Source organism: Sorghum bicolor, chromosome 5, assembly GCF_000003195.3.
Source record: "Sorghum bicolor cultivar BTx623 chromosome 5, Sorghum_bicolor_NCBIv3, whole genome shotgun sequence".
In the NCBI taxonomy this organism is placed as follows: Eukaryota; Viridiplantae; Streptophyta; class Magnoliopsida; order Poales; family Poaceae; genus Sorghum; species Sorghum bicolor.
Window position 1 is genome coordinate 67,721,331 of NC_012874.2, and position 26,646 is coordinate 67,747,976.

General features: G+C 41.3%; 4 protein-coding genes across 5 annotated transcripts; 1 reads left to right on the top strand and 3 right to left on the bottom strand.

Moving 5' to 3' along the window:
* Nucleotides 5,409–10,632, top strand: LOC110436012. The gene is made up of 3 exons (XM_021462160.1): nucleotides 5,409–5,478; nucleotides 9,721–9,860; nucleotides 10,006–10,632. Exons 1-3 carry the CDS (start codon nucleotides 5,409–5,411, stop codon nucleotides 10,630–10,632), a joined length of 837 nt encoding a protein of 278 aa, XP_021317835.1.
* Nucleotides 13,850–20,159, bottom strand: LOC8079132 (glycine-rich domain-containing protein 1). 2 transcript variants are annotated; one of them, XM_002451110.2, is made up of 9 exons: nucleotides 20,025–20,159; nucleotides 19,281–19,470; nucleotides 18,574–18,691; nucleotides 18,127–18,378; nucleotides 17,397–17,852; nucleotides 16,629–17,155; nucleotides 15,784–15,967; nucleotides 15,530–15,685; nucleotides 13,850–15,435 (listed from the first exon to the last, which is right to left on the bottom strand). In XM_002451110.2, the coding sequence occupies exons 2-9, from the start codon at nucleotides 19,442–19,444 to the stop codon at nucleotides 14,179–14,181; spliced, it is 3,114 nt and encodes a 1,037-aa protein (XP_002451155.1). In that variant the 5' UTR covers nucleotides 19,445–19,470; nucleotides 20,025–20,159; the 3' UTR covers nucleotides 13,850–14,178. The 2 variants fall into 2 exon arrangements, with proteins under 2 accessions (XP_002451155.1, XP_021316988.1); XM_021461313.1 differs by having other exon boundaries at nucleotides 19,548–20,084.
* LOC8079133 (stress enhanced protein 1, chloroplastic) lies at nucleotides 22,395–23,352 on the bottom strand. Its single transcript, XM_002451111.2, has 3 exons — nucleotides 23,104–23,352; nucleotides 22,806–23,011; nucleotides 22,395–22,674 (listed from the first exon to the last, which is right to left on the bottom strand). The coding sequence occupies exons 1-3, from the start codon at nucleotides 23,198–23,200 to the stop codon at nucleotides 22,558–22,560; spliced, it is 420 nt and encodes a 139-aa protein (XP_002451156.1). The 5' UTR covers nucleotides 23,201–23,352; the 3' UTR covers nucleotides 22,395–22,557.
* On the bottom strand, nucleotides 25,384–26,487 carry LOC8079134 (L10-interacting MYB domain-containing protein). The gene is made up of 2 exons (XM_002451112.2): nucleotides 26,179–26,487; nucleotides 25,384–26,096 (listed from the first exon to the last, which is right to left on the bottom strand). Exons 1-2 carry the CDS (start codon nucleotides 26,485–26,487, stop codon nucleotides 25,515–25,517), a joined length of 891 nt encoding a protein of 296 aa, XP_002451157.1. The 3' UTR covers nucleotides 25,384–25,514.

The following is a 26,646-nucleotide window of genomic DNA, read 5'->3' on the forward strand; positions in this document are numbered from 1 at the left end:
TCGGGCTCCGTCCCTGCCCTGTCCTGTCCTGCTCTGCTCTCTCCCGGATCCCTCTGTGTGTCTGCTGGTCTCGTTGCATCCACGACGACGTGGGCCTTTTTTAGTTCAAATTTTTTTTTTCAAAATATAAATAGTACTACTTTCGTTTGTATTTAACAAATATTATCCAATCATATACTAACTAGACTTAAAAGATTCGTCTTGTCAATTCCGATCATATGCAATTAGTTTTTATTTAATACTTCATGCATACGTCTAAAGATTTGATGTGACGGGGAATCTGAAAAAATTTTGCAATATTTTTTGGAACATCCTTGTTTAGTTCTAAAAAATTTTGCAAAATCGATACTGTAGCATTTTCGTTTGTATTTGACAAAAAAATGTCCAATCATGAACTAACTAGGCTCAAAAGATTCGTCTCATCAATTTCGACCAAACTGTGGAATTATTTTTTATTTTCATCTATATTTAATACTCCATGTATGCGTCTAAAGATTCATTGTGACGGGGAATTTGCAAAATTTTTCAAAATAAACAAGGCCTTAAACAACGCCGTGGTGGATTGGGATTAGCGGCTACAGTGAGAGCTTCCAAAGCGGTTCCGTGAGCGCACGTGGACAGGTAGTACAAGTACAGATGGGCAGAGGAGGGAGGGAGGCGTTGGAGTTGCTGCGTGACGTGGGTCCGTCCGTCCATGGATGCTGCTGCTGCTGCCCGCCTGCTCTGCTCTGCTCCCCTGCTCTGCTGATCTGCCCACCCCTGCATGGCATGCCGTCGGCGCTGCTGCCGATGGACCAACAGCGGCGGCAGCCGGCAGCGCCGCGTCGGCGAGCGAACGGGGCCCACTGCAGACCACAGTGGCGAAGCGAGAAGAGGTCATGGGTGCAAATTTTCACTGTGGGCTTGTTTAGTTCACTTAAAAAAATAAAAAGTTTTTAAGATTCCTCAATCTTTTACGAAGTATTAAATATAAACGAAAATGAAAACTAATTGCATAGTTTATCTGTAAATCACGAGATGAATATTTGTCATATACAAACGAAAATGCTACAGTAACGAAATCCAAAATCTTTTTCATTTAAACATGGGTGCATTTACACCCCGTGCTTATAACTTTAGTTTCACCCCTGATGCAGACGTACGGCCGTTAACAAAATCTATCTGTCCATATCTATCCATTATATTGTACTCCGTCCGTCTCAAAAAAACCAATCGTTATTGACTTTCAGATATTTTATTTCACTGTTTTATTATAACTTTTTATATAAATATCATTTATTTTGATATGACTTATTTGATCATTAGATGTACTTTAATAATAATTTATCTATTTTAGAGTTTGCAAAAAAAAATTAATAAGACGAGTGGTCAAACATGATTGGTCAAAGTCAAAAACATCAGTCTTTTTGAGACGAAGGGAGTAGGTCTTGTTTAGTTCTAAAAAAATTTAAAGATTTTTCTGATTTTCCATCACACTGAACCTTACGGCACATACATGGAGCACTAAATATAGATTACAAAATAACTAATTGTACAGTTTATCTGTAATTTGCGAGACAAATTTTCTGAGCTTAGTTATTCTATAATTGAACAATATTTATTAAATACAAACAAAAGTGTTACAATGTCCATTTTGCCAAAAAAAATTGGAACTAAATAAGGTCGTAGTTAATAATTAGTACTTACTTCATATTAATAATAATAGGTGTCATGTTAGCTGGACAATCTAGAACTTACAAAATTAATTAAACACAAAAAGAACAGTTACATTTTATGATGATCTACCATTGACTAAACCAAATACCATATCTTTAGTACATTACCAGTACAGTACTAAGTAAACTAAAATAAAAGAGCAGCCAAGGGCAATCAGCCTTTCCCGTGAAAAGTTGTTCCCAAGCTGAAACCAACATGGTCGTAGCATGGTCATTATTGGTGGGCGGAGTGTGGTAGCAGCTCGCTGACGATAGTGATGATTCTAGAAGCTTGTCGTACTATGGAGACTACAGCGTTAAACCTTTTGTTTTTGGTATCTTTTGGATAGGCTTTAGGTCTTGTTTAGTTTTAAAAAAAATTAGGATTTTAGTACTGTAGTATTTTTGTTTTTATTTGATAAATATTGTCTAATTATATACTAACTAGTCTTAAAATATTTATCTCGTGATTTACAGGCAAACTATGTAATTAGTTTTGTTTTAGTCTATATTTAATACTTCATGAATGTACCGCAAGATTTGATGTGACAGAGAATCTTGAAATTTTTTTGATTTTTGGAGTGAACTAAACAAGGCCTTATTATTTAAAATGAGTTCTTTAGTTTATTTTAGGATCCAGGAGTATCTATTTATAATGAGTTTATTTAAAATGTCACGACCCAACTATAAACAAACTCTTGGTGCTTGTAATCAGGGATGAAAACCAAAATAATAATTTTTGAAAAAAATTAAGTTTTTATTTATTTTCATGCGTATAACCAAAAAACAAAAAATAATAACAATACAAATAATTAGAAACAAAATTGAAAATAATTTTACCATGTTCCAGCCATTTTCGAAGATTATCATATTTAGCCGGTAATTTACTGTCGATAACTATCGATTCAAAGGGATTAAATTCTAAAGACTATAATGCACATACTTTAGACCCACTTAGCCCACGTCTAAGCATCTCATCTGCACACACAAGCACATAAGACATTTTTTTAAGAAGGAACTATACGGTAAGTATTTCATCCCTATATGAATAAGAAGGCAAGTAGGCAATCACATATTGCACCCATGACTCTAGTTAGTGACCACGAACACAAACGTATTGTAGAGTTTAGCTTGTTTGAGATCCAAGATGGTGTGAACCGTGGTTTAGTTTGTGGTCTTGTTAATTGTGGCTTTATTTATTATTGTCATATGAGATAGATTAAATTATATGGCTCTTCTCGTGTTCAATGGTCTAGCGTGTTTATTATTTTTGAGGATATCGTTCTCATAGATTCCGATCGTTATTGATATATTTTCCCGATTAGCTATATCATTTTTGAAATTACCGGAATATCAGTGTCATATTCATATTATATCTATTTCTTCGAAAATGTGAAAATCAAAGTGATTTGGGATCCAATCGATCATTTTAGACTGTTTTCATCCCGACTCATCCTCACTTGATTTGTTTTCATCCCGACTCATCCTCACTTGATTTTTTTCTCCACCGTCATTGATCATCTTCCTCCTCATAACTGCTGCCCACCGCCCCACTAGGGAGCGACGAGATTTTACTGTTTCCACAATGGCTTCCTTCTTCCCCTCTCTCTTCCTGCAACAGCTATGTTCTCGGACTTCGGTGAGAACAACCACAAACGTCTCATTTTAATTTGGTTCCGCCATCTCCACCACCGCCACGACCCAAGCTGGCCATCCGTGTCCCCACCACTTGGCGAGCCCGCCTCCCCCGAGTTTCTTATTTCTCTAAGGTCACGGAGTTTGAGAAGAAAAATCACGTGGCGTCTTTGAAATCTATCCCTAATATATAATTGTGAAAATTTCAGTCTATCCACTTTATTTATGTTCGCCAGCGTCCGCTCCAAAATTTGCCTGTTGCTTCAACGCACGTGGAAGAGGAAAAAAAGAATAGAAGCTTTTCTAGGATTTCCAATGCAAAATCTCCTCACTAGTATTAGATTACGTTGAGAATAACAAAAGTACAAGAACCCAGGTGCAAAGTGTTTACCCCTATTAGTTTATTTTTCTTTTATTCTTTAAATCGGCTAAAAATTGATAAATGTGTAGTAATTCATAGATAAATCTAAAAATTACAAAACAAATTTTGTTCAGCTTCACATATGTAGATCCATGCAGTAATTAAAAAATATCATAAATTTTAGTACTTTTTGCTGGAGATGCTTGCCTATTTTTTTAGTGTACAATTAAAATTGTAGTTATTTTGCTCTAATTATCATGAAAATTTTATGATAGCCTATTTAATATAATGCTTGATTTATGGTAAAAATTTTAGCACAATTCCTACATATCTCACGTATTTATGCTTGCTAGATTCCCGAACTCGATTTGACACCAAGCAAGCTACTTGTCCGTGGCATGCGTGAACGAAGTACTCTTTTCATTCCAAAATAATTATTGTTTTGAAAACAACTTTAATTAAATATATCTTCTAAAATATTAATGTTTATAGTATATAATTGTATTATCAGAAAAATCTTTGAGTCTAGTTTTTAAATAATATATCTAAATATATAAACATTATATATATTTTATATAGATTAAGTTAAAATTGTGACACATAAATCTAACACGATAATTTAATTTAGAACCGGTCCGGATTCCGGAAGGAGCAGGAGGGGGCGTCGGGGTCGGTGTCTCACGGGACGGGGCCGATGGCTGCTGCTGTTGGGGATCAGTACCCCACTTGCTTTGGACTTGTTTATTTCCGCAAAAAATTTAGGCCCTGTTTAGTTCCCTACCCAAAATTTTTTCATCCATCCCATCGAATCTTTGGACACATGCATGGAACATTAAATGTAGATAAAAAAAATAAACTAATTACACAGTTTAGTTAAGAATCGCGAGACGAATCTTTTAAGCCTAGTTACTCCATGATTAGCCTTAAGTGCTACAGTAACCTACATATGCTAATGACAGATTAATTATGCTTAATAAATTTGTCTTGCAGTTTCCTGACGAGCTATATAATTTGTTTTTTTATTAGTTTCTAAAAACCCCTCCCGACATCCTTCCGACACATCCGATGTGACACCCAAAAAATTTTCGTTCTCAATCTAAACAGGCCCTTACAAAATTTTTTAGATTCTCCGTCACATCGAATCTTTAAACGTATGCATGAAGTATTAAATATAGATGAAAATAAAAATTAATTGCACAGTTTGGTCAGAATTAACGAGACAAATCTTTTAAGCCTTGTTAGTCTATAATTAGACCATATTTGTTAAATACAAACAAAAGTATTACTATTTCTATTTTGTAAATTTTTTGGAACTAAACAATTTGTCGTCCCTCGGCAGTCAGCTGCCGAACGTCGCCATGTGGCAGCGTGGGCGCAGTGTTGTACGGGGATGCTCAGGCCCTCTAGTGGTGCCGGTTATATGTGTACTGAGGTGTTAGTAATGTTCAGTTAAGGTTTAAGTTGTAGTGTGATAAATCACTATAAAACCCACTATAAAGTACTGTAACAGAGTGTAAAAGATAATATTGAGAGAGAAGTATACATGGTCAACCAAGCCGCACGACACGACACAAACACGAGTGCGGCCAGACATAGCACGGCTAGGCATGACACTATACGGAACGAAGAAGACGCATGGGTGGAAGAGAGAGTGGCCTAGGACCCGTGGACGTTGGCCTAGCTAGCTAGAGGAGAGGAGAGGCCATTTGGGATTGGGAATGTCGGAGGAGGAAGCAATAGAGAAATTGCGGCTGGGAGGGAGGAAAATGAGAGAGAATGAGGATGGAGGTAGCTCTTATACCTAGGTTTTCTATCTAGTGCTAGAAGTTCATCCAACGGTTGAAACTGATCAGACCACCATCATCGTGCCGGCCTGTTATCCGTGCCGTGCCTAGGCCAATACTACGAGCCGACATGACGGCCCAAGCACGGCACTACGATCGGGCCATGCCAGGCATGGTCGGGCACGATGTGATTTGGGTCGGGCCGTGCCTCATAGTGTCTGTGCCAAATGGTCAAATATAGAGAAGCAAAGAAGAAAGAAATATTGTTCTATTAATTTGGCATGGATTGAAACCGACGCAACTACTTGCGTCGCTCCTCAATTTTCTGAAATTAGCAACACTAGCTACAATAATAATATAAAGTCACTCTTCTTCCATCTCTCTTCTATTCTAGCACTACTCAAGCATCACCCGGCAGCGCTATTCATCCCACATGATCCTAGAGTACGTAATCTAAACGCAAATGAATCAGCATGAGCTAGAGTATAGTGCAGAGCTGCCATAGCGGTTAATTCGTTCGTGCACGTACGTGCATACAAATTACAGTACTGTGACAGGGTCGGGGTCCCCCTATTTGTTTGGTCGCGTACGTCGCCTGCTCTGCATCGATCGGGAGCCCGATATGATGCGCGCACGCACAGCGGCCGCCGGCGCGGCGCGGCGCGGCAGGAGGTGTCGTGTCGTGTATGCAGTGCAGTGCAGTGCAGTGCAGGAGAGAGCGGTCAGGACGGGCACGTCTCGTCGCCTGCGCGGTCGCCGTGGGAGCATGGGCAGCGTGACACGCCGACGACACACACGCGCGCGGGGACGATGGCCAAAATTTACTACGGCCTTGTTTAGTTTTAAAAAAAATTCGGATTTCGATAATATAACATTTTCGCTTTTATTATTTGATAAATATTATCTAATCATATATTAACCAGACTTAAAAAATTTATCTCATAATTTACTGTGTTTTTATTTTCGTCTAATGCTTCATACATACTCCCTCCGTCCAAAAAAGAGTGTCGTTTGAGAATTTCAGACATCTTATTTGATCATTCGTATTATTCAAATTTTTTACATAAATATTATATATTTTGCTAAGACTTATTTTATTATTAGAGATACTTTGCTCATGATTAATTTATTTTGTAATTTACATAAAATTTTTGAATAAGACGAACGGTCAAACGCGATGTCTTAAAGTCAAAAACGTCATTCTTTTTGGAACGGAGGGAGTATGCTCTAAATTTTTAATGTGACGTAAAATTTTGAAAAGTTTTTAGTTTTCGAGTTGAACTAAACAAGGTCTAGGTTCCCGTTCCCGTGCACGCCTGCACGGTGCCAGAACCCCGGGCATGATCGAGACCTGACACTGCCTCACCTGACCCAACGTGTTTCTGGGGGTCGGTGGCAAGGGGCCTTTACGGCCGGCCAGGGCATTCCTAATGCGAAATTATTATATTGCTAAAAAATTAAAAAATGCAGAAATTATTATAATTTCTATAGATATTAATTGTAATGCTACTTAAGTATTTTACTAATATAGCAAGATAGTTATTGAAAAAAGAGAGACAAAAACAAAAAAAATAGGGTTTAAATTAGAAACCATATCTAATAACAAGATACAAGACATAAAGTGATATGATTGGTTAAGAATGAAGAGAAAATAAATATGATTAGATAAAAAAAAATTATTCTATAAAAACTATCTATTAAGATCATATTATATATATATATATATATATTGTATATAAAATTAATAGGTATAGAAAATATATATAGTTGACTTAGGCCTTGTTTAGTTCCGAAAACTGAAAAGTTTTTGAAACTATAGCACTTTCGTTTGTTTGTGGTAAATATTGTCCAATCATAAACTAACTAGAGTCAAAAGATTTGTCTCGTGATTTACAGTCAAACTGTGTGATTAGTTTTTGTTTTTGTCTATATTTAATGCTTCATGCATGTGCCGCAAGATTCGATGTGACAGGAAATCTTGAAAATTTTTTGGATTTCGGAGTGAATTAAACAAGGCCGTAGGAGTACCCTAACGGCGCGCCCCCACGCTGGCTGTGCCTGCCGTAGCAGGACATGACCAATCTGCCACCACCTGCCGCCCCCATGAAGGCCTTGTTCGGTTCCCCATTTTTTTCTTTTTGTTTTTGGTACTATAGAATTTTCATTTTTATTTGAAAAATATTATCAAATTCTGGATTAATTAAGCTCAAAAAATTTATCTTACGATTTATAGATAAACTGTATAATTAGTTTTTATTTGTATCTACATTTAACGCTTCATGTATGTGCCGCAAGATTCGATGTGATGGAGAATCTTGAAATTTTTTGGAAACTAAACAAGGCCTAAATGCATGTCTAGTTTCTTAAGAAGTTAAACTTATTTAAATTTAACTAGAAATATATTAAATAATACCAATATATTGTATCTGCAAATAAGTATATGATGAAAATATATTTCATACTCAATCTAATTATACATCTTACATATAATAAATATTACTATATTTTTGTATATATTTGGTCAAACTTGAAAAAGTTTGACTCGTAAAAAACAAGACGTGTGTTTGCTTGCGGACATTGAGAGTAAGGGGGTGTTTAAAACACCTCTACAAATTATGCTTTTATAAAATTCACTGTGGATCAGCTTTACTAAAACTAGAGTTTGTGAAATACCTCTATAGATACTTTCACCACTCTATTTTTTAAAAACTAAGTACGTAAAACTGAAGCCGTTTAAGAACAAAACTAAACATAAAGCACATCAATCCCAAACACGCCCTGAGTCACGAGCCTACCATCCTCGTAGGGCTCTACCCCACATCCTGACGAATCTGATCTGATCTGTCCATGGATATCAGGAACACACGAGTCGACGCAAACGATCGATGGGACTGATGATGGACTAATCCTGGGAGCAGAGCACCGGTGAACGGTGATGCATGACGACAGGGAGCCCGGGATGGGCAGCCACTTGCCAAGATGTCGTGTGCCCCTGTGGGTATGCATCGATGCATACTCCCCCACTGCTCATCCCGTTCGACGACAGTGCTCATCTCACACGCCCGAAACAGTCCTCCACGCGCGCTGCTGCCGCGCAATATCTAGATAAAAATATAATATACACTTTAACTGTTTATGGTAGAACCTGTCTATCCAAGTTCAAGATCCGATTTGTATAGATACTCGTATTTTTCTAGATTTATTGTAAGATTTATGACGCTATGTTTTTAGTGATAGATGGCGTAACCAGTTGACGGCGAGTCGTTTCTATGATGACTTCGTCAATCTTAAAAATTAATGGTCCAATTTGGTTCTTCAGATATGCTTATAAGACCATAATAATAGAGTGTACGTGCGTATGTTGATAAGGATGAGTATGATCGTATATGAGCGTTTGGGTCTCACACATAAAAAATCATATTTATATGAAAAACATAGGGGAAACATGGGGTTATTTTTGGCCCGTGTTGTTACATAGAACCCTTTTTTAGAAAAAAAGAAGGTGCATAGTTTTATATGAAGCCACCTCTTTGTCAACGCTTTTAAAAACAAATTTCTGCTTATTGAACTTTGTTACACGCCACTTTTCCTAGACAAAAATTATGGATATATACTTTGTCCATTTTTTTCTAAAGAAACGAAACAGTGGTCACTTTTGCCATGGAAATATTGTGCATGTTTTTTAGTGCAAGTATTCTAAACAAAGTTTTCTTTTGTGAAAGTTTTTCTTGGAGAACTAGAGTAAATGAAAGTTCTCTGAACCTACCTTTTTTGCGGGTCTTTCAATTAAACTTTATGCAAATTTTATTATTTATTCTAACTTATTAGTCTCTCCTATATCTAATACATAGTAAAAAATAAATTAAAAGAGTCAAAGTGATTTATAAGAGCACCTCCAATGGTTTGGCAATTTTGGTTTGGCATTTATTGTTGTTTGCCAACTCCCAATTGCAAATGCAAAGGAAAAAATATAGTCATCCCCAATGGTTTGGCATTTTGGACTTGGCAATTACCTAGTGGACCCGACAAAATCTTTCCCCGCGTCTTTCTGTCGCACGCCGCTGTTTGTTCGCGGGGTTTTGCCGTCGCGTGAAGGGAGCCGCCGCCGCTGGTAGACGTTCGTGTCCGTCGCCTTTTCATCATTCTCGTTGGAGGAGCATCGGCTTTGGTTCGCACAGCCATCGTGGACCTCATCGGAAGTTGCCGGTACGTGGACGTCATTTGCGAACTGGTGCCCTGTTCGCAGTCGCAGTTTGTGGCCATCGCTGCTGCCGCGTACGTGGACGTCATTTGCGAACTGGTGCGCTGTACGTGGACGTCGAGGACTTGATGCTCATGCTGCCGCCGGCGACTCCATCAAGCAGGCTTGCGCTGCGGATCTCGAAGGTTCGTCCTTTGAAAAGGTTTGTGGCCAGAAATTTTTTTTATTGTGTTCAATGTTTTACGGCGCGTACTTGTTCTCAGCTACGACGAAAGAGGGTCCATCGACTGTATGCATTGGGAGTGGAAGAATTGTCCAATGCAATTACAGGGCCAATACAAGGGGCATGTGAACCGGCCAACTATCATTTTAGAAGCTGTTGCATCTCATGACCTTTGGTGTTGGCATGCATTTTATGGGATGCCTGGTTCGCATAATGATATCAACGTTCTTCACCGTTCTCCATTGTTCGACAACTTGGCGGAAGGTAGAGCTCCAGAGGTGAACTATACCATTAATGGCCATGAGTACAACATGGGGTATTTACTCGCTGATGGTATTTACCCCACATGGGCCACTTTAGTGAAGACCATCTCATCTCCTATGGGGAACAAGCAGAAATATTTTGCGGCAGCTCAAGAATCAGCGAGGAAGGATGTGGAAAGGTTTTTTGGGGTCTTTCAGTCTAGGTTTGCCATTATTCGACAGCCAGGTCGCATTTGGGACAGAGAGACTCTAGCATTGATTGTGAGGGCTTGTGTTATTATGCACAATATGATTGTTGAAGATGAAAGAGTTGTCGACCCTGATGAGCGGTTCCCGGATGTTTGTGACAATGTGCAACCTTCTCATGGCACACCTCATCGCACACTAGCTGAATTTATTGAAGCCCATAAAAAAATCAGAGACAAGCCAACACATTGTCAATTGAAAGAAGATCTCATCGAGCACCTATGAAACCGTCATCCTGATTTATACACCATAGAACCGTCATCCTGATTTATTTTGTCATAGTGTTTTCATTCTAGTGTAATGAACAAATATTGAATTACCGTTATGGTTCATCAAATGGTCTTTTCTCTCATTCAACAATTTATTCGGCAATCATTGAGGTGCAGCAAATTTCCCATCTAGCAGTACGGCAGCTGCAAGTATTAATTTGCGACAGCAGCTGGAGAACATAGCTTTCAGCACGTAGCTTTCAGGGGATTTGGTGGCCAAGATCACAGAAGCATGAAATGATAGGTGATCCATTCACATAGAATAAAAAATGGTAGCTGCATATTTGTATCAAATTTGCACACAAATAAAATATGACATGTCCCCGTATCAATCAACCACACTGAAATTAAATATTAGAAGAAAAATAATGGTTCTCAAACTAATGTTTGGGTAAATAAAGTGCTAGGCTTAAACTCAAACTAATTTCCTGTATGCCGTGCAAGGATCTTGTTCTTCATTATCTGTAGCCACTGCAGCTGCTCCTCATCGAGGGAGGTCTTATCTGCTAACATGATGTCTTTCTCCTCCTTCATCAACTCCGCTTCAATCTTTTTTTCTTCATTTGACAAACGCTTCTTCTCAATCTCAAGTGCAGCCTTCTCTATTTCAAGTGAAGCCCTCTCTATTTCAAGTGAAGCCTCTCTTGCCTTGTCTCTTTCCAATTCACGTGCCTCCTTCTTCTCTAACATCTTTTCCAAAACTGCAAGAGAGGCGTCGTCACGCCTTGCTTGTTTTACCTGCTTCTGACCCTTTGGCCTCTTTCGTTCTTCGGAATCTGGGGCTGCAACCTCTGGGATTTCATCATTGTTGCTCGCTTCTACATTGCTTGGCGTTGATTCCTTGGTAGTTTTCTGTTTTTTGTTCTTCTGAGCTAGTTCAATTCTCAATGACTTCCACTTGTCTTCCTCCTTCAGCTTGAGATAACAATGCATAAGAGTGAACGGCTTATTTTCCTCATCTGCTCCAATGTATGTCTCCAAGGCTGCATTAATCTACAAAAGTAAAATATTGTCAAGTTTCATATTTTCACATATGTACCAAATATTGGAAAACAAATGAAATAACCACCAACGGAAACCTACCATGTCTTGAATAGTTGCTCCACTTGCATTCCTACGCTCAATTTTCTCGTAGCATGAACAGAACTTGTTCACATCCCTCTGGATAGTGAGCCACCTATGCATAATAGAACTCTCTGTCCTGACACATACAGCTGTCTTTTTATCCTTGTGTTTCTCAAAGAATGCACGAATTCTACCCCAAAAAGTTGAACGACCTTGATTAGCCCCGTTAATGGGGTCTTTGCTTACATTCAACCAAGCTGAGCATATGACTTTATCTTCCTCTATGTCAAATTTTTTTTGCCTATGTGATGTACCCTTTTTAGCACGACGGCCACCAACTGTAACATCAGGTGATTGCGATTCCACAACATCCTCTTGCAATTGCGCAGAAACAACATTACCAGAAAACAACGGAGTCCCTTGCGTAAACGAAAAGTTCAAGTCATCTAGCCCAGGATCAGCAGGTTCATCTGATGTGAGTATGCCCGTATAGAATCCAAGATTGTCCATTCAAACGAATCTATACATGCAAATAACATGACATGTATCAAAACAATCTGAAGTTACTTGAACCATGATATGTATCAAAACATCATTAACCTTAGATGACAAATCAGGCCCAATTCTCAAGACCTACAGAACTACTAGGCGTTGTCCATGGAGATGTAGAGAGATACAGAGAGGGACGTACCAGGCGATCTTCACGCGACTCGCGTCTTCCGTCGACACGCGCGATCTTCAGTATCGACACGCGCGCGATCTTCAGTCTGGCCGCTAGCGATCCACCGCTCTGGCCGCCGTCTGCCCGCTCGCGTCGCGTCTGGCCGCTCGCGTCGCGATCTTCGCGTCTGGCCGCTCGCGTCGCGTCTGCGCGACTCTTCTCGCCGCTCGCAGCAGAGATCCCACGACGCGACAACTCCACACGAAGGACGGCGTGAAGTACTGTTGGCGCGAGGACTCCAACCGACTTTGGAAACGGCGCGACGCGTACGGATTTGGCGCACGCAAACCGGGCGCGAGTGAATGCCAAACCAGAAGCCAACTCGCAAATATGCCAAGGGGAGCCTCTCAAATGCCAAGTTTACTAAAATGGCAAACCCGTTTGCAAAACTATTGGAGGAGTGATTTTTACTTTTTTTGCCAAATAACACAAATGCCAAACTAGAATGACAAACCGCTGGAGATGCTCTAATTTGGAACGGAGGGAAGAGTAGCTTCGGGCCAATGAAACGAGTCTCCACACTATTTTTAAAAGAGATGACCGACAAGGCGACAAGGGCTGATTCGCCCCTGGGCTCTGGTGCAGGGCCTCGTGTACAGTTCGTGGACCAATAAGAGATTTGAGTTTTTTAATAATATTATAGTAAAAACAAAAATATAAACAGTCATCATATCAAAGGTGTCAAATTATAATCAAGAGAAACAATTGAACATCTCTTCTTTGCTTGCTTATATGATAAATTTCTCTAGAGAATGGTGCACTTTGTACTAGATTTGAAACCCTAAAAGATGTTCATGATCTTTGTTACAGGTACGATAAACAAGGAGTTTTTTTCGAATTAATCCTTGTTGCTCTTTGTATTGGGTTTGAAACCCCAGAAGATGTCCATTATCTTTTTTTACACGTGGCATAAACAAGAGGGAGTTTCAAATCAATCCTTGTTGGTGATAGGATGTTCAGCCATTTGCTGGATAATATGACTTACAAGGAATGAAGTTGTTTTTAAGAAGTGTCGACCTAAAATATTTTTGTAGGTTATATTCAGAGAAAGGTACCGGCTATGCTAATAGACACAATTGCAGTGGGGTGAAGCTAATAAAGAACATTCTCAAAGTTTGTCAAGTGCTAGGGACGATGACACTGATTTTTTTTCTTTCTTTGGATGGCCTACTAATAATGTTAGAATTGACATTTGAGTGGGACATTTGTGTGGTTAAACATTTTTTTTGTAATAAGTGTATGATTCTCTTATTGACAAGATATGAAGTCGGATCTATTTCCATTATCTGAAATTAAAAAAAACTATATTTCATAGTATATTAATAACAATAATTTAATATTTAATAAATGTACATTCTTTTTATAAATTTGATGAAACATAGCATAGTTTGACTCGAAATAAACTTAAATCTCTTGTAGTGGAGGAGCAAAAACTTTACACACTGTAGGATGCACGCATCATTGGGAGCGTTCCCAATTCCCATAAGTCCTGACTTCCACCTAAGCAGTAGCAGCAAGGAAAACCACCAAGGTTTTTCTTTCTCGATCCATCGTTTATTCATTTACTTACTTGATTATTTACATATCTGATTATAGGGGGATTCTCAAGCCACAACGTCAATTCCCAAGGCACACCAATAGATACATGCCGGAGCAAGTACAAGGCTTGTAGAGGACAACAGCACCTTGGCTCAATTGGCCATCCAGCGCCCAGGATCATGCGTTGAACACGGTGCCGCAACCGCCACCACAGCCTCCACCGCCGCAGCCAGAGCCACAGCCGCCGGACACAGAGTGCTTGCCCTCGCCGCCGGCCTTGGTGCTCACATTGAATATGGTGCCACAGCCGCCACCGCCACCGCAACCACCACCGCAGCTAGAGCCACAGCCTCCGGACTTGGCATGCCTGCCGGTGGAGCCTTCGGCGACCATGCTGCCACTGCCGCAGCCTCCACCGCCACAGCCAGAGCCACAGCCACCACTGGATCTGGAATGACCTTGGTCGGCTGCGGTGCTGGAGCTGAACAGGGTGCCGCAGCCTCCTCCACAACCGCTACCGCAGCCAGAGCCGCAGCCACCAGACTTAGCGTGGTTGGCTGTCTTCGAGCCTTCGATAGCCATGCCGCCGCCACAGCCACCACCACAGCCGGAACCACAGCCACCACCGCAGCCTCCAGACTTGGACTGTCCCACGCTGGCCATGGTGCTGGCTTTGAGCATGGTCCCACAGCCTCCCCCGCCACCACAGCCACCACCGCAGCCAGAGCCGCAGCCACCAGACTTGGCGTGGTTGGCTGTCTTCGAGCCTTCGATAGCCATGCCGCTGCCACAGCCACCACCACAGCCGGAGCCACAGCCACCACCGCAGCCTCCAGACTTGGACTGTCCCTCGCTGGCCATGGTGCTGGCTTTGAGCATGGTCCCACAGCCTCCCCCGCCACCACAGCCACCACCACAGCCGGAACCGCAGCCTCCAGACCTGGACTGGCCCTCGCTGGCCATGGTGCTGGCCTTCAGCATGGTCCCACAGCCTCCCCCGCCACCGCAACCACCACCACACCCAGAACCACAGCCCCCAGACTTGGCATTGTCGGCCTTGGAGTCCTCAGCCACCATGGGTCCACAGCTGCTACCGCAGCCGCCTCCACAGCCAGAAGCAGATTCAGTGTGGCTGTTCTCACCACTCACAACGACTGTACGAGAAGCACCAGAGCTAGCATGTTCAGCCTTGAAGCCCGCCACGACTTTGTCACCACTGAATGCCGTGCTGCAAGTACCACATTGTGCAGGAGCCGTTGCCACGCTTCCTGCTCCGACGGCCTGTGTCTCTAGGACCATGCTAGTGTCAGATCCAAACACTGCACCCTTCTGGACCACAGCACCACCGATAAGTTTCATGCTGTCCTTGCCATCAGCATCCATAAAAAGGACCGATGTCGTGATCCATGGAAGTAGGAACCAATCCTCATTCACCTATCAGGACAAAGAGCATGATTATGTTAGTGCAAAAAATGTTAAGAAAAGAAAGGGAAAAAAATCAGGTTCGATAAGACAAATAGAAGTGTACCATGATAAGCTGAGATTCAGTGTCTAGCAAGGCAACAGCTTTGCCATATGGATGTTCAGCACAGAACTTTACAGCAGTAACAGCTGAAACATCCTCAGAATGAGCGCTGCAGCATTTGCGCTCGTATTCTAGTTTCCTTCCCTGATAGAGCTTGATCTGGTTTGTTCAAAAACGTAGAGAAAAAGTTGAGGTTGCTACATGAATACTAGGTAGTGGTCATTACAGTGAGCTGAGCTTGAGTTATGTGTGCTTACCAGTTGGTTGTCACCTTTGAGATCGAGTAGACTGCCATCAGTGCCATGAGTTATTGACAGCATGGAGTCTTTTAGGGTCCACTTATTTTCCTTGAATTCTGCAAGCTGAAATTGCTTTTTTGGTGACTTCAATACTCCGACCAATTCCCGAACAGCAGCCATGCCATTCTTTGCCTTTTGCTCTCTGAGGTAGAATGGAGTCAGTAGTCTCATTTTTGCAAACATGATTCAGATTAATAGTAATTGACAAACTGTACTTTTTACAGGAACAGAAACTTTCTCAACCTGCTTGACCTGGGATTTGAAATGTGGGGTGCAAATAAAGACATATTGTTCTATATACCAGTAACCAAAGTCCTTCTACTAGTCAAATGAACTGGCCTGTTCTGAATGAATAGTTATAGATTTCTACATAAGAGGAACATCAGCTCCAACTGCAACTACGAATTTACAATTTTGCATCTTTGCTGCGTCATTTTTGGTAGTTTTTCATTTATGTAATATCAAAACTAGACCTCTTTTGCTAGGATGGTCCAGCTACGGCTGTTTTAGGTCAACCTCCTTTGGTGCTCGATAGAAGCACGTTGTTTGTAAACTCTTCTACTTTTTAATACAATGATACACATATCTTTTGCGTATTCGAGAAAAAAAACAATTTTGCATATTTAACCTCTTTTGGAAGATGTAATACAGTAACAGTAGACAGCAAAGCGGTAGTAGTGTAGAGTGTAGACTACTGTGTATTACTGGTCAGCATCAAACACATTTTTTTGACTTACAGATCTACCAATCTGTTCAGTTGCAGAAAAGTATCCATTCATTTCATAACAAATGAAGAAAATTACCTTATCTGAAGACGGATAAGCTCGGTACCACAATCATATACGAAACGAGTCCAGCTACTCATGTTTTGATCCTTGATGGAATGTGGCAGAAGACACGACTTCAGAGAGAAAGGCTCCATCATGACCATGCTGAACACCTTCTGAAAGCTGCTTGGGACAGTAGCAGAAGCTGCAACACGAAGACTAACAGGAGGGGAAGTGGCATGCCCACCATGAGCTTTCAGTTCAAACCACTTCTCGAAGGAGAGCTTAGAATCAGGACCTATCAAATCTTGCAGTGGGAAAGAAACTTTCCCTATCGGTTCTGGTTTCTTTGATACCTGATCAACCATTACCACAAGAATGAGTTCTCCGGTAGGTTCACACTGTAAACAAACTCCAGCGTTCTTCCCTGTAACTGTTGAAATATCCAACTTGCCACCGTCACTGATAAATGTATCTGGTTGATTCTTGGTGAACCTTACATACACATTTTCTTTTCGAACAGCAGATGGCAAATTATTGATGTCCACAATTTGTAAATACAACTGCAAAGGGGGAGATGTTCAAGTCTTAATTTCGTAGAGACACTTTGGCAGAAGAATTGCTTGCTTTAGAATTTATGAAATTATCATATCAGTTATGTATCCAGAAACAACTGTTTATAATAGTCATAGTTCATTAGTAGTATGACATGCATCATTTTGAATTCACTATCAGATCAGATCATTCAAGCTAGATATGTACTTTTTTTGTAATAACTGTTACATAAAGAAGAGAGAATCATACCTCTACAGCTGTTATATCAAGGGCATTAAGATCCTTCTGAGCTTTGCAGATGTCCGATCCCGTACCAACCTCAGTACTGAATATCTGAGGAGTGGATGTCACAGGAGATGGCATGTTGCCACGGTACATACATCCAGCCTTCCAGTATCTTACACCAAAGGTATTCTCAAACTGTTCAGTAGTCTCGGTGAATCCAACATCGAGTTTCTTTCCTTCAGATCGATCAGCATCGGTGTCATCATGCTCCAGAACTTTTCCAAGAAGCTTCACCATGTCGTTGCGGTAGGTAACAGGATGCAGCTGGTGAGTGTGCCACAAGAGATCCACATCGTAGGTTGGTACACGGAAGCGTTGCAACCCTTTTTCTTGATTCATCTTGATCAGGTACAGAAACGCCTTGTATCGAGCTAGAGCTTCTTGGAGAAACCGTGAATCATGCATTGTAGGTGTTCCAACCTGCCAGAAAGAAGTAAAACTTTCTGATTTTCTATACATATTATTCTATCTATTGTAAGAACCACTAATGGAAAAAAAAGAATTCAATAGCTGTCACCTGCACTAACTAGGTCAATTAATCTAGGTGAACATCTGTAGTGTGTTGTCCAAAAAAATTGTTGCCTTTTCAGTGGAGTATAAATTAAAATAGTAAAATTTACTGCTTATAAGTCAACCGGTAATTTTGTACCACATAGGTATGTAGCATATACTGGAGCAAAGATTGGGCGAGTACCTGATAATAGAAAGAGGATTGTCTCTTAACAGCAGAGACCAGATCATAGGTAATGTCCTCTGCAACTCCAGGGTTCACATCCATCACAACGTCAGAGGTTTTTGTGAACTCCAATTTGAAGGGCTCCTCAGGATACAACTCTTTCCAAATCTTCTCTGACTGAAGTATTGATTTTGTTTGAGTGGATGACTCAACATTGTTATTGTTCAGAATTCTACCGTATACTTTCTTGCAGTCCCTTATGTACTGAACCTGAAAGATGTGCGCTTGAATAATTAGTACACTCAGTTCTGCAGATAGCATCAGAGACAAGAGCACAGGCATACAAGATGCTTGCATATAAATCATTTCCGAATAGAGTCATAATATTATCTGTAAAAGTCAGATAATTCATAGCACAGGAAGGGTACGTGAATTACACAGGATCATCATGGTAAGGATGTGTACCGGGTTAAGCCGATGGCAGTGCCATATCCACTCACAATCAAGAGGAACAACCAATGGGCCATCTACAACCGCAGCCTTAGTGTGCTTATCAAGAAGGGGAAGCCAGCATGCTTTGTACCTAGCATATAGCAACAAAACCAAACAAAAAAGGTCAATGGGTATTACATCTCAGGACATGAATCAGATCACAATTTTTCTGCACTGGTAACGAGTACAGGAGACTATCCCAGCACAAGAAGAAAAAATAATCATAGAACCATCAGTCAGTAATTCTACATGCACATCATTTTTCAGGTAAATATTTCCAGGTAAGACCAAAAAACAGAGCAAGCCTATTTATAGTTGGTCCCAGCTCTCTGCTGAATTCTGCTCCCATAGCTGAAGTTCAGGCACCTGTCCTCCTGCAGTCCTTACTATCCAACTAGAGATTTCTTATATTGATTTCCTTTCATCAATAAGATGGTTGCAACATACAGGAATAAAGAGGAACTAGCACTCAAGATTCATGTACCAGCATTTTCAATCTCATGAGTTTCCCAAAGATTCACCAAATGGACCATAATCCGGAGCCGGCAAAGATGAACATTCAACGACCAAATCATGAAAGAGCAAGCACTAAAAACGTCCCTTGCTTTGTACAAGAGCCAAGAAGCCGGAGGAAGAAAAACAAAGAACCTTTTTTTTCATCAGCAAACAATCATCCGTACCTGCGTATGGCCCGGTGGAGCAGCGGGCCCTCGTCGTAGAGCCACCGGCGGCGGTCCACCGCCGCGAGGAACTTCAGCTGCCGCAGCGCCGCCGCGACAAGGTCCGCCCCGACGGGGACCCCCTCCTGCGCCGCCGCCCACCGCGCCGCCTGCTCCCCGTCCATCTCCTCCTCCCGTCGCCGGTCGCCGCCTGCGGAATCGATCACCACAACCACAAGGTCAAACGGCAGCAGGGTGGGTTGCTATTGCTATTCAAGGCGGACGAACGGGTTCTTGATTTGTCGCTGACGCGGGCGCTTGGAAGAATCCGCGACACGGTTTCTTGCTCGGGACCGTTTGACTTTGGTATTTCAGAGCTGTAAAAAAGGTCGGAACAGTGCGTTTCTCACCCTATCTGTATCGGATTTGTTTTTTTTTTTTGTTTCTTCTTTTGAACAAAATGTCTCGGATTTGTCTTCTTGAAAGTATTGTAATCGTCATAAGAATCGCACTAACATCTGATTTATTTATTTTTTTCCCCACAAACGGAAGAGAGTTCGAAGACACATTGGTAAAGCAGAGGACTGGAGTGGACCATCTGTAACTGTAATGATCTCGCATCTCGGCCTCCCTTTTTTTTCTTAAAAAACGAAGGTACAATACTATGGAATAGCAGTGTGAATCAAAGAGATGCAGAGGATGCATGAACTATTCGTATGAGATTAGTACATGATAGCAGCTGAACAGCCTGAACAGAGGAAGAACCTGAGAGAGATTGCAGTGCACGAGAGAGCTCCTCAGTCCTCAGAGTGGCACTTGTGCCTGTGCGGCTACCTCTTGAGCTCTCTTCCCTATTTATAAAGGCAGTTGGTGAAGTGGACAAGCAATGAATGATTTATTGAGCTGGAGCCTCATCGCTCTCTTATCTTTACACAAATCCTTACTACTCTGTGTGTGCAAGTTGAGTGACAATTGACTGCTAAAGCTTTACTACGTACGTCAGTACCGATTTTTCAGCTGAAAACCCTGGTGTCTCTGTAAGTTGAGTGTGCAGTGCTCCTGCACACCATACATAGCTACCTCAACGGAAAACGGGCCGGCATCATCGTTTTCTTGTGTGTCCAAGATGAATGAGAGCTAGCGTCATCGTTTTCTTGTGTTTGCTTTGCATGGTGGTGTTGTCGACTACTAGTGCCAGAATCAGGCGAGCCGTTTCTTGGTGGCGTGCTCCGTGAAGCAAAGCAAACACGGGTTGGCCAGATCGCATGCATTCAGTGCTCTGCAGATGTGCTCCTAATCTCGACCGCCTTTTCCGCTAGCATTCCTCTTGTTTGGACGCAATTGAGATGAAATCAGCAGGTGACGAGTGCGCCCTGTCATGTTATCCTTTCCATCTAAAGATTATATGGATATTTTCAGGATGATGAATCACACTGCACGTCTGAAGATTTCAGTAAAGAAAAGACTTTCTTGAATCATGCACACTAATACTAATTTCGCAGCCTCCTCTTTGGGCGAAGATGCTACTACTCTCTCCATTCTAAATTAACTGTCATTTCTTTTTTCATATCATAAGTTTAACTTGATTTGTAAAAAGATACATGTAATATTTATATCTTTAAATAAATTTGTTAAAAAACTTTATTCAAAGGTCCTTTTAATAATATTAATTGTGTACTATAAATATTAATATTTTTTAATATATAGTTAGTTAAAGTTATTTCTCATAAAACCTAAATGACAGTTATTTTAAGAGAGCAAGTAAATGGCAATGAAGAACAATGCTACTGGGTACTGTCGTACTGGGACATCCATGGCCGGTTCGTTGCACCTAAGGCTGTCTTCAGTCTTCACTGGGCAGATGCAGTACGGTCGTACAAGCGATGGAGCCTGTAGTACAAGAGCTCGCAAACCCTGGCTCGTACAACCGATCAGATCAGAGTTTTCGTCTTTTGCATCACACATAGCGATACAGTACAAATATTCCTGGTTTTAATTTGACGATCGCATCACAGTAGCTACTGAGGGGAGATTATATATGAGAAGTATGCATGCTATGGCATCAAACACATCCAAACAGAGCATCTCGAAGAAATTCTTGTGAAAAGTTTGTAATGAACCAGATCCAGTTTTCGCTCAAAGATTGCCCTGTGTTCGGTCTTGCAGTGAGAGGCCATGTATTTCAATCAAGGAAGAAAGGGGGACATCGATGATGTTGATGTTGCGGTATAATGGCACTCCATTACCTTCGAGCTGGTAAGGGTTCAGATAAATGAAATCATAACCCTTGATTCTTTATATAAAAAAATAATTCTAAGATTAAGTTAATTTGCTAAAAAGAAAAAAAAAATATCTAACGTGACCCAAAGATTTGTTTTCTTACTTGTTCCTATCGCATGGAAGACGAGTCGGAACACCGGATCACATACATATTCTATCAAACTCCTCCTTCATCTTTAATTTGATTCTGGCAGCTGTACGTTCTTATAAAAAAAATGTTACACCAAATGCATTTTTGAAAAGAAGCATCGTCTTATCCCATCAATGCACGTTAGTATGTTCTAAGGTCATGAAACATCGACGAAAAAAAACACATATATGATATAGATCATCGAGCGACCCAAAACCAAGAAAATTGGGTCTAAAAAGATCTTGTAATTTTCTTTTTTTTTGAACAAGATATTGTAGTTTTCAGTGTGCCTTTGTTAAAGAAAATTTGATTTTACTTCAGCATGTATGCTAATAAATTACTCATGACAGAATACTACTTCATAAAACATGAATTTGGATGATTCTTTTTGGAATTGAAAAACATTGAGTCCAAACAGGTTAACCATAAACTGAAATATATAATTCTGGGAAGAATCTTAATTTAAAATTGCAAAATGAGTGATGCTGCTTGATTTTTTTTTGCATCGTTTCTAAAAGTTATTATAAGATTTTTTTGGATACCCTTAGTTGTTTCTTTTCAGATAGGAAAAAAATCAAAAGATCTATGAAATACTGCCTTTGTTCCTAAAAGCTTCGACTCCTTGAATCCGTGTCAGACAATTTTTTAAAAAATTTGACTAATTTTATATAAAAGAGCATCAATATCAATAACGAGTCCACTCCAAACACAAATGCACAATTCAATACAGTACGCGGCTGGGATTGATCAGGCCGAAAATTTTGATCTTTTCTTTCTCATTCATTTTGGTTTGATGAAGAAGATGGACACAGTTTGAGCAGTACACACGAGGAGTGCTTTTGCAGATGAGCGTCAGTTACTACATTGCGATGTGTCGATGCGTGTTCATCAGTCTCGCCCTCGCGAGCCTCCTCCGGACTGGAGCAGGAAGAAGACGACGAGGCCGACGACGAGCCCCGACACGACGAGCGCCAGCGTCGGCGCCGGAGTAGCCACGCCGAAGTTCTGCACCCACCCACCCACCAAATAAGGCACTTTTCATGTTAATTAATTAGCCTCTGCAATTAAGCTCTGCATGCAGTGCAATGACCGATCGACTACTTGCTGCTGTGGATATGATGTTATGTTACTCGTACCTGGAGGAAGCCTTTGCCGGTGCCGACCTCGACGGCGATCGCGGAGGCGAAGCCGACCATGGCCGCGCGGCCCAGCCACACGTCGGGTCCGCCGCCGCCGCCCTGCTTCGCGCTCTGCTGCTCGCACCTGATGGACAGCGACCTGCTGGATGCCCTGCCCCTGCACGAGACGCGGCTCTTGCTGGAGATGATGCGCAGTGCAGATGCTGCATTTCGACAGAATGATGATTCACGCTGTTGCATTGCATCTATAACCAGCAAGATGGATTGGAATGAAGATCGAGCTTGTGGCACCTACCGTGGCTGGACATGCGACGACTGAACGACGGCGCCGTCGCGGCGGCGGCGGCGGCCACCACCGGAGACGACGAGCGGAGGACGGCGAAGGGCGCCATGAGACCGGACCGCTTGCGGCACGCTTCTTCCTCCTCCTCCTCTGGTGTTCAATGAATCCTCAGCTCGTCGTCGTGCTCGCGTTTTTTCTTTTGTCTGCAACGGTGGGTGGTGGAAGCGCAGGAGCCAGGCGAAGTGAGTGGCCGTCGGCTGGCCGACGTGGCCGTCTGGAGCTGGAGCTGCAAGACACCCTTATCCATCCGAGAAAATTTCCACCCATTGCATTGCTTCACGTTGTGGGCTAGAGGAGCTCTCCATGTAGCTTTGTTGGGCCCACCTTGAAAAGGCCACGTTTGGAAAAACGAGACCGGGCCCCCAAGACTTATAATGAAGCCCAGCCCAGATGATCATGCCCGGCCGAAAAAGGACTGTAAAGACACCGATGCCGGCAGTAGGATCTGTGAACTTGAACATCTCTGTTACTATTTCTTCACAGGAGGGACTCTACAGGCCACTCTCTTCAAGATCAGGAGAACACTAAAGGTGCCTTTGGTTGAGCTGTGGCTTTTGAAAAAAACTGCTGTGGGCTGTGAGCTGTGGAAAAACAGCTGTCAGAAAGCAGCCGTGGGAAAAGCAGAAGGCCGTTTGGTTGGAGGTGCTGTCAAACTATAGATAGTCTGTGAAATACCGTGTTTGCCCCTAACTGTCTAGGACATGTTTATATGGAAATTGCTTGAAACGTAGTAATTTGTTCTTTAATTTACATGAAAATAAGTATTTAAGCAAAGGTAAAATAATTCAACATAATAGAAAAATATCCATCAAAGTTCGGATACAACAATGCCATCTCTCAACATAACTAGCCTCATCTCGCACTAACCAAAGCATCAACTATCCTATCACGTATGATATTCATGGATTCATCGCTCTCCCCTTCGTCGGTACCATCTTCATGTGTTTGTGTTCTACGTCTTGCACATCGAGGCATGTAATCCTCATCAGCATCACACCTGTCGAACTCCTTGTCACGCATTTTGCTATCACAGATGAAGTTATGCAAAGCAAGACAAGCAGTAATGATATGCGCCTGAGTAGTAGCATCAAAACTTGGCATGTCCTTCAAAATACGCCATTTTTGCTTCAAGACTCGAAAACACCTTTCAATGACATTACGAAGCGATGAATGTAATACTTTCCTTGAGGAGGCTCTGAACGATTCCGGAATTCTGGTATATGGTAGGTGCTTCCTTTGAAAGGTGCAAGATACCCATTTCGGTTTGCATAACCCGAATCCACAAGATAATATTTTCCTAAATAAAACCAGTTAGTAAGGTACATAATAATACAACCGTCTATCATAATACAAGAAACCATTATTACCTTTAGGAGCTACAGGAAATGATGGAAAATTTGCCAATGCATGATTGAGGATGCGTGAGTCATGGGCAGATCCTGGCCAACCGGTGACCGCAAATGTAAACCTCATATCAAAGTCACAAATAGCTAGCACATTTTGAGAAGTATACCCACGACGGTTTGTGTGGTTAACTGTTTCATTCAATGGCACTATCACTTTAACATGTGACCCATCTATTGCTCCAATTGCTCCTTTGAAGTATGGCCAAAAACGGTTCTCTCTCACCCTTTCATGTTCCGTAGAAAAAGTAGGATCTTTTGGCGTAATATTGTCCTTAGCTAACTTGCGCAAACACCTCAACACTTCATGAAATTTGGTGTGAATCGTCCAAAGTGACCGTGTGAATCGATTTTCAGCTTGCGAAAATGATTGCGGACCTCCGACGATCCATAAAAACATAGCTAATGACTCAATAGATGAAACATTCTTGGTTGAGGTCAATCCATAGTTAGAAACTAGCAAGTCATGAAGTTCATTGAAAACCTCAAGGCTCATCCGAAACATCTTGTAAAAATACCTGGGTGTTGACATACACCTCATGACCCATTGGATGCCAGTTTCTGGTGTTTCTCTGTATGCACCTTTCTACAAATATTTTTCAGCATACGAGTTCCCCATTCCTCCAACAATGGCTGCATGCTGTGACAGTTCAGCAAGCAACAATAATCCCTTCTGCCCTTTAGCTACAGCTCTCAAGTGGTCATCCATCTACAGAACACAGTAAGGATATGTAAAAAAATCTGGAGCAAACAATGCATGCAATACTACAGTTTGGTACAGAGATCACACAAAATAGATAAATAGATGAGTACAGAGATCACAGAAAATAGATAAATAGATAGAAAGTCATGACAGGTACAAACTGTTATTCGGTACAGACCACAGTTTGGTTCAACACATATCACAAAAATTATGGTTGAGCATAAGAAAAAAGTCTAACAAACATGATAAAGTCCAAATCAAACTGAGCCTTCCTTCTTGTTCTTCTCCTTCTCATGCTCCCTCTGAATCAAATCAAGCCTTCCATTATTTGTTTCCAGAGAGGTAAAGAATTCTCGAAATTCAGGATTGGCAAGTGCAGACCAAGCCGTATACATTAGAGCAGTTCCTTCCTCCACACCACATTCTTTCACCATCTTCACAGCCTCTGCAATGGAAGGAATTTGGTTGATGGTAGGAGCAGATGATACTTCAACACTTGTCGAGATCCTCTCTGCTGCGTTTTCTATCTTCAAACAAGTGTTCTTGTACATACGAAAGAATGGACTCTTCTCTTCCTTCTCTTCAGCAGCAGTGGAGGTCCCCTTGCGTTTTCTTTTGCCTTGGTTGACTGTCTTTTCCTTCTCTTTTGTAGGTTTTGGTACCTCAGCCACATCCTCATCACTTGTATCATCGGAGGATATATCTCCAGGACAGGTTGCAGTAGACCCATCAACATGTGCCTTGCCAAAAATGACATGCATATCTTCAAGAAACTTTGGTCCATGCTTTCGAAACTTCACATGACTGCATTTGATTCCTTTCTCAGGATTGTTGCATCTCTGAAATTAAAAGGAAAAATTAGAAAGGCACCGCAAAAACAAACAAATGACAAAATATTTACAATGGCAGTACAATGCTTACAGCAAGGTGTTCATCCCACCATTCCTTCGGGCAGTCAACAGTTTTGTTCTCTGCATCCCATCCAAGCCCAGTGGCAAAATTCTTGAACTCCATAAACATTGTATATTCCTTCTTCAAGATATCTAACTTGTTCTTCAATTGTTTTTTTGTTCGTTTATCACCGGATTTATCTCCAAACTTGGAAACAACGTTCTTCCAACCAGTAGCAGTGAAAATTCCCATCGGCCTATTGCCAGCATCTATTTCCTCTTTGCAGGCGTCAAACAAATTTCTCAAAAAACGATCACTCCAGTCTGCCTTGTCACCCATACTTGAACCAAACAAAAAAATTTCAATCTAAAATTAGGACAATATCGGATGCATATACAAATCAGTTTTCCAAATCTATTTGAAATTCACTGAAAGATCTATTCAAACACTAATGGAACCCACTAATGAACTATCAAGCTCCATCTCCTTTTACTGAAG

Excerpts from the sequence above, each read along its gene's own strand:
- LOC110436012 (XM_021462160.1), top strand. The coding sequence starts at position 5,409 with ATGTCGGAGGAGGAAGCAATAGAGAAATTGCGGCTGGGAGGGAGGAAA. Across the intron at positions 5,479-9,720 it reads GAGAGAGAATGAGGATGGAG|TCGCAGTTTGTGGCCATCGC; the intron begins GTAGCTCTTATA and ends CCCTGTTCGCAG. Across the intron at positions 9,861-10,005 it reads TTGCGCTGCGGATCTCGAAG|GGCCAATACAAGGGGCATGT; the intron begins GTTCGTCCTTTG and ends ATGCAATTACAG.
- LOC8079132 (XM_002451110.2), bottom strand. The coding sequence starts at position 19,444 with ATGGACGGGGAGCAGGCGGCGCGGTGGGCGGCGGCGCAGGAGGGGGTC. Across the intron at positions 17,156-17,396 it reads TTGATATAACAGCTGTAGAG|TTGTATTTACAAATTGTGGA; the intron begins GTATGATTCTCT and ends CCCCCTTTGCAG. Across the intron at positions 15,436-15,529 it reads CTGAATCTCAGCTTATCATG|GTGAATGAGGATTGGTTCCT; the intron begins GTACACTTCTAT and ends TTGTCCTGATAG.
- LOC8079133 (XM_002451111.2), bottom strand. The coding sequence starts at position 23,200 with ATGGCGCCCTTCGCCGTCCTCCGCTCGTCGTCTCCGGTGGTGGCCGCC. Across the intron at positions 23,012-23,103 it reads TCGTCGCATGTCCAGCCACG|CATCTGCACTGCGCATCATC; the intron begins GTAGGTGCCACA and ends GTCGAAATGCAG. Across the intron at positions 22,675-22,805 it reads CCGGCAAAGGCTTCCTCCAG|AACTTCGGCGTGGCTACTCC; the intron begins GTACGAGTAACA and ends GGGTGGGTGCAG.
- LOC8079134 (XM_002451112.2), bottom strand. The coding sequence starts at position 26,487 with ATGGGTGACAAGGCAGACTGGAGTGATCGTTTTTTGAGAAATTTGTTT. Across the intron at positions 26,097-26,178 it reads GGTGGGATGAACACCTTGCT|AGATGCAACAATCCTGAGAA; the intron begins GTAAGCATTGTA and ends TTTTAATTTCAG.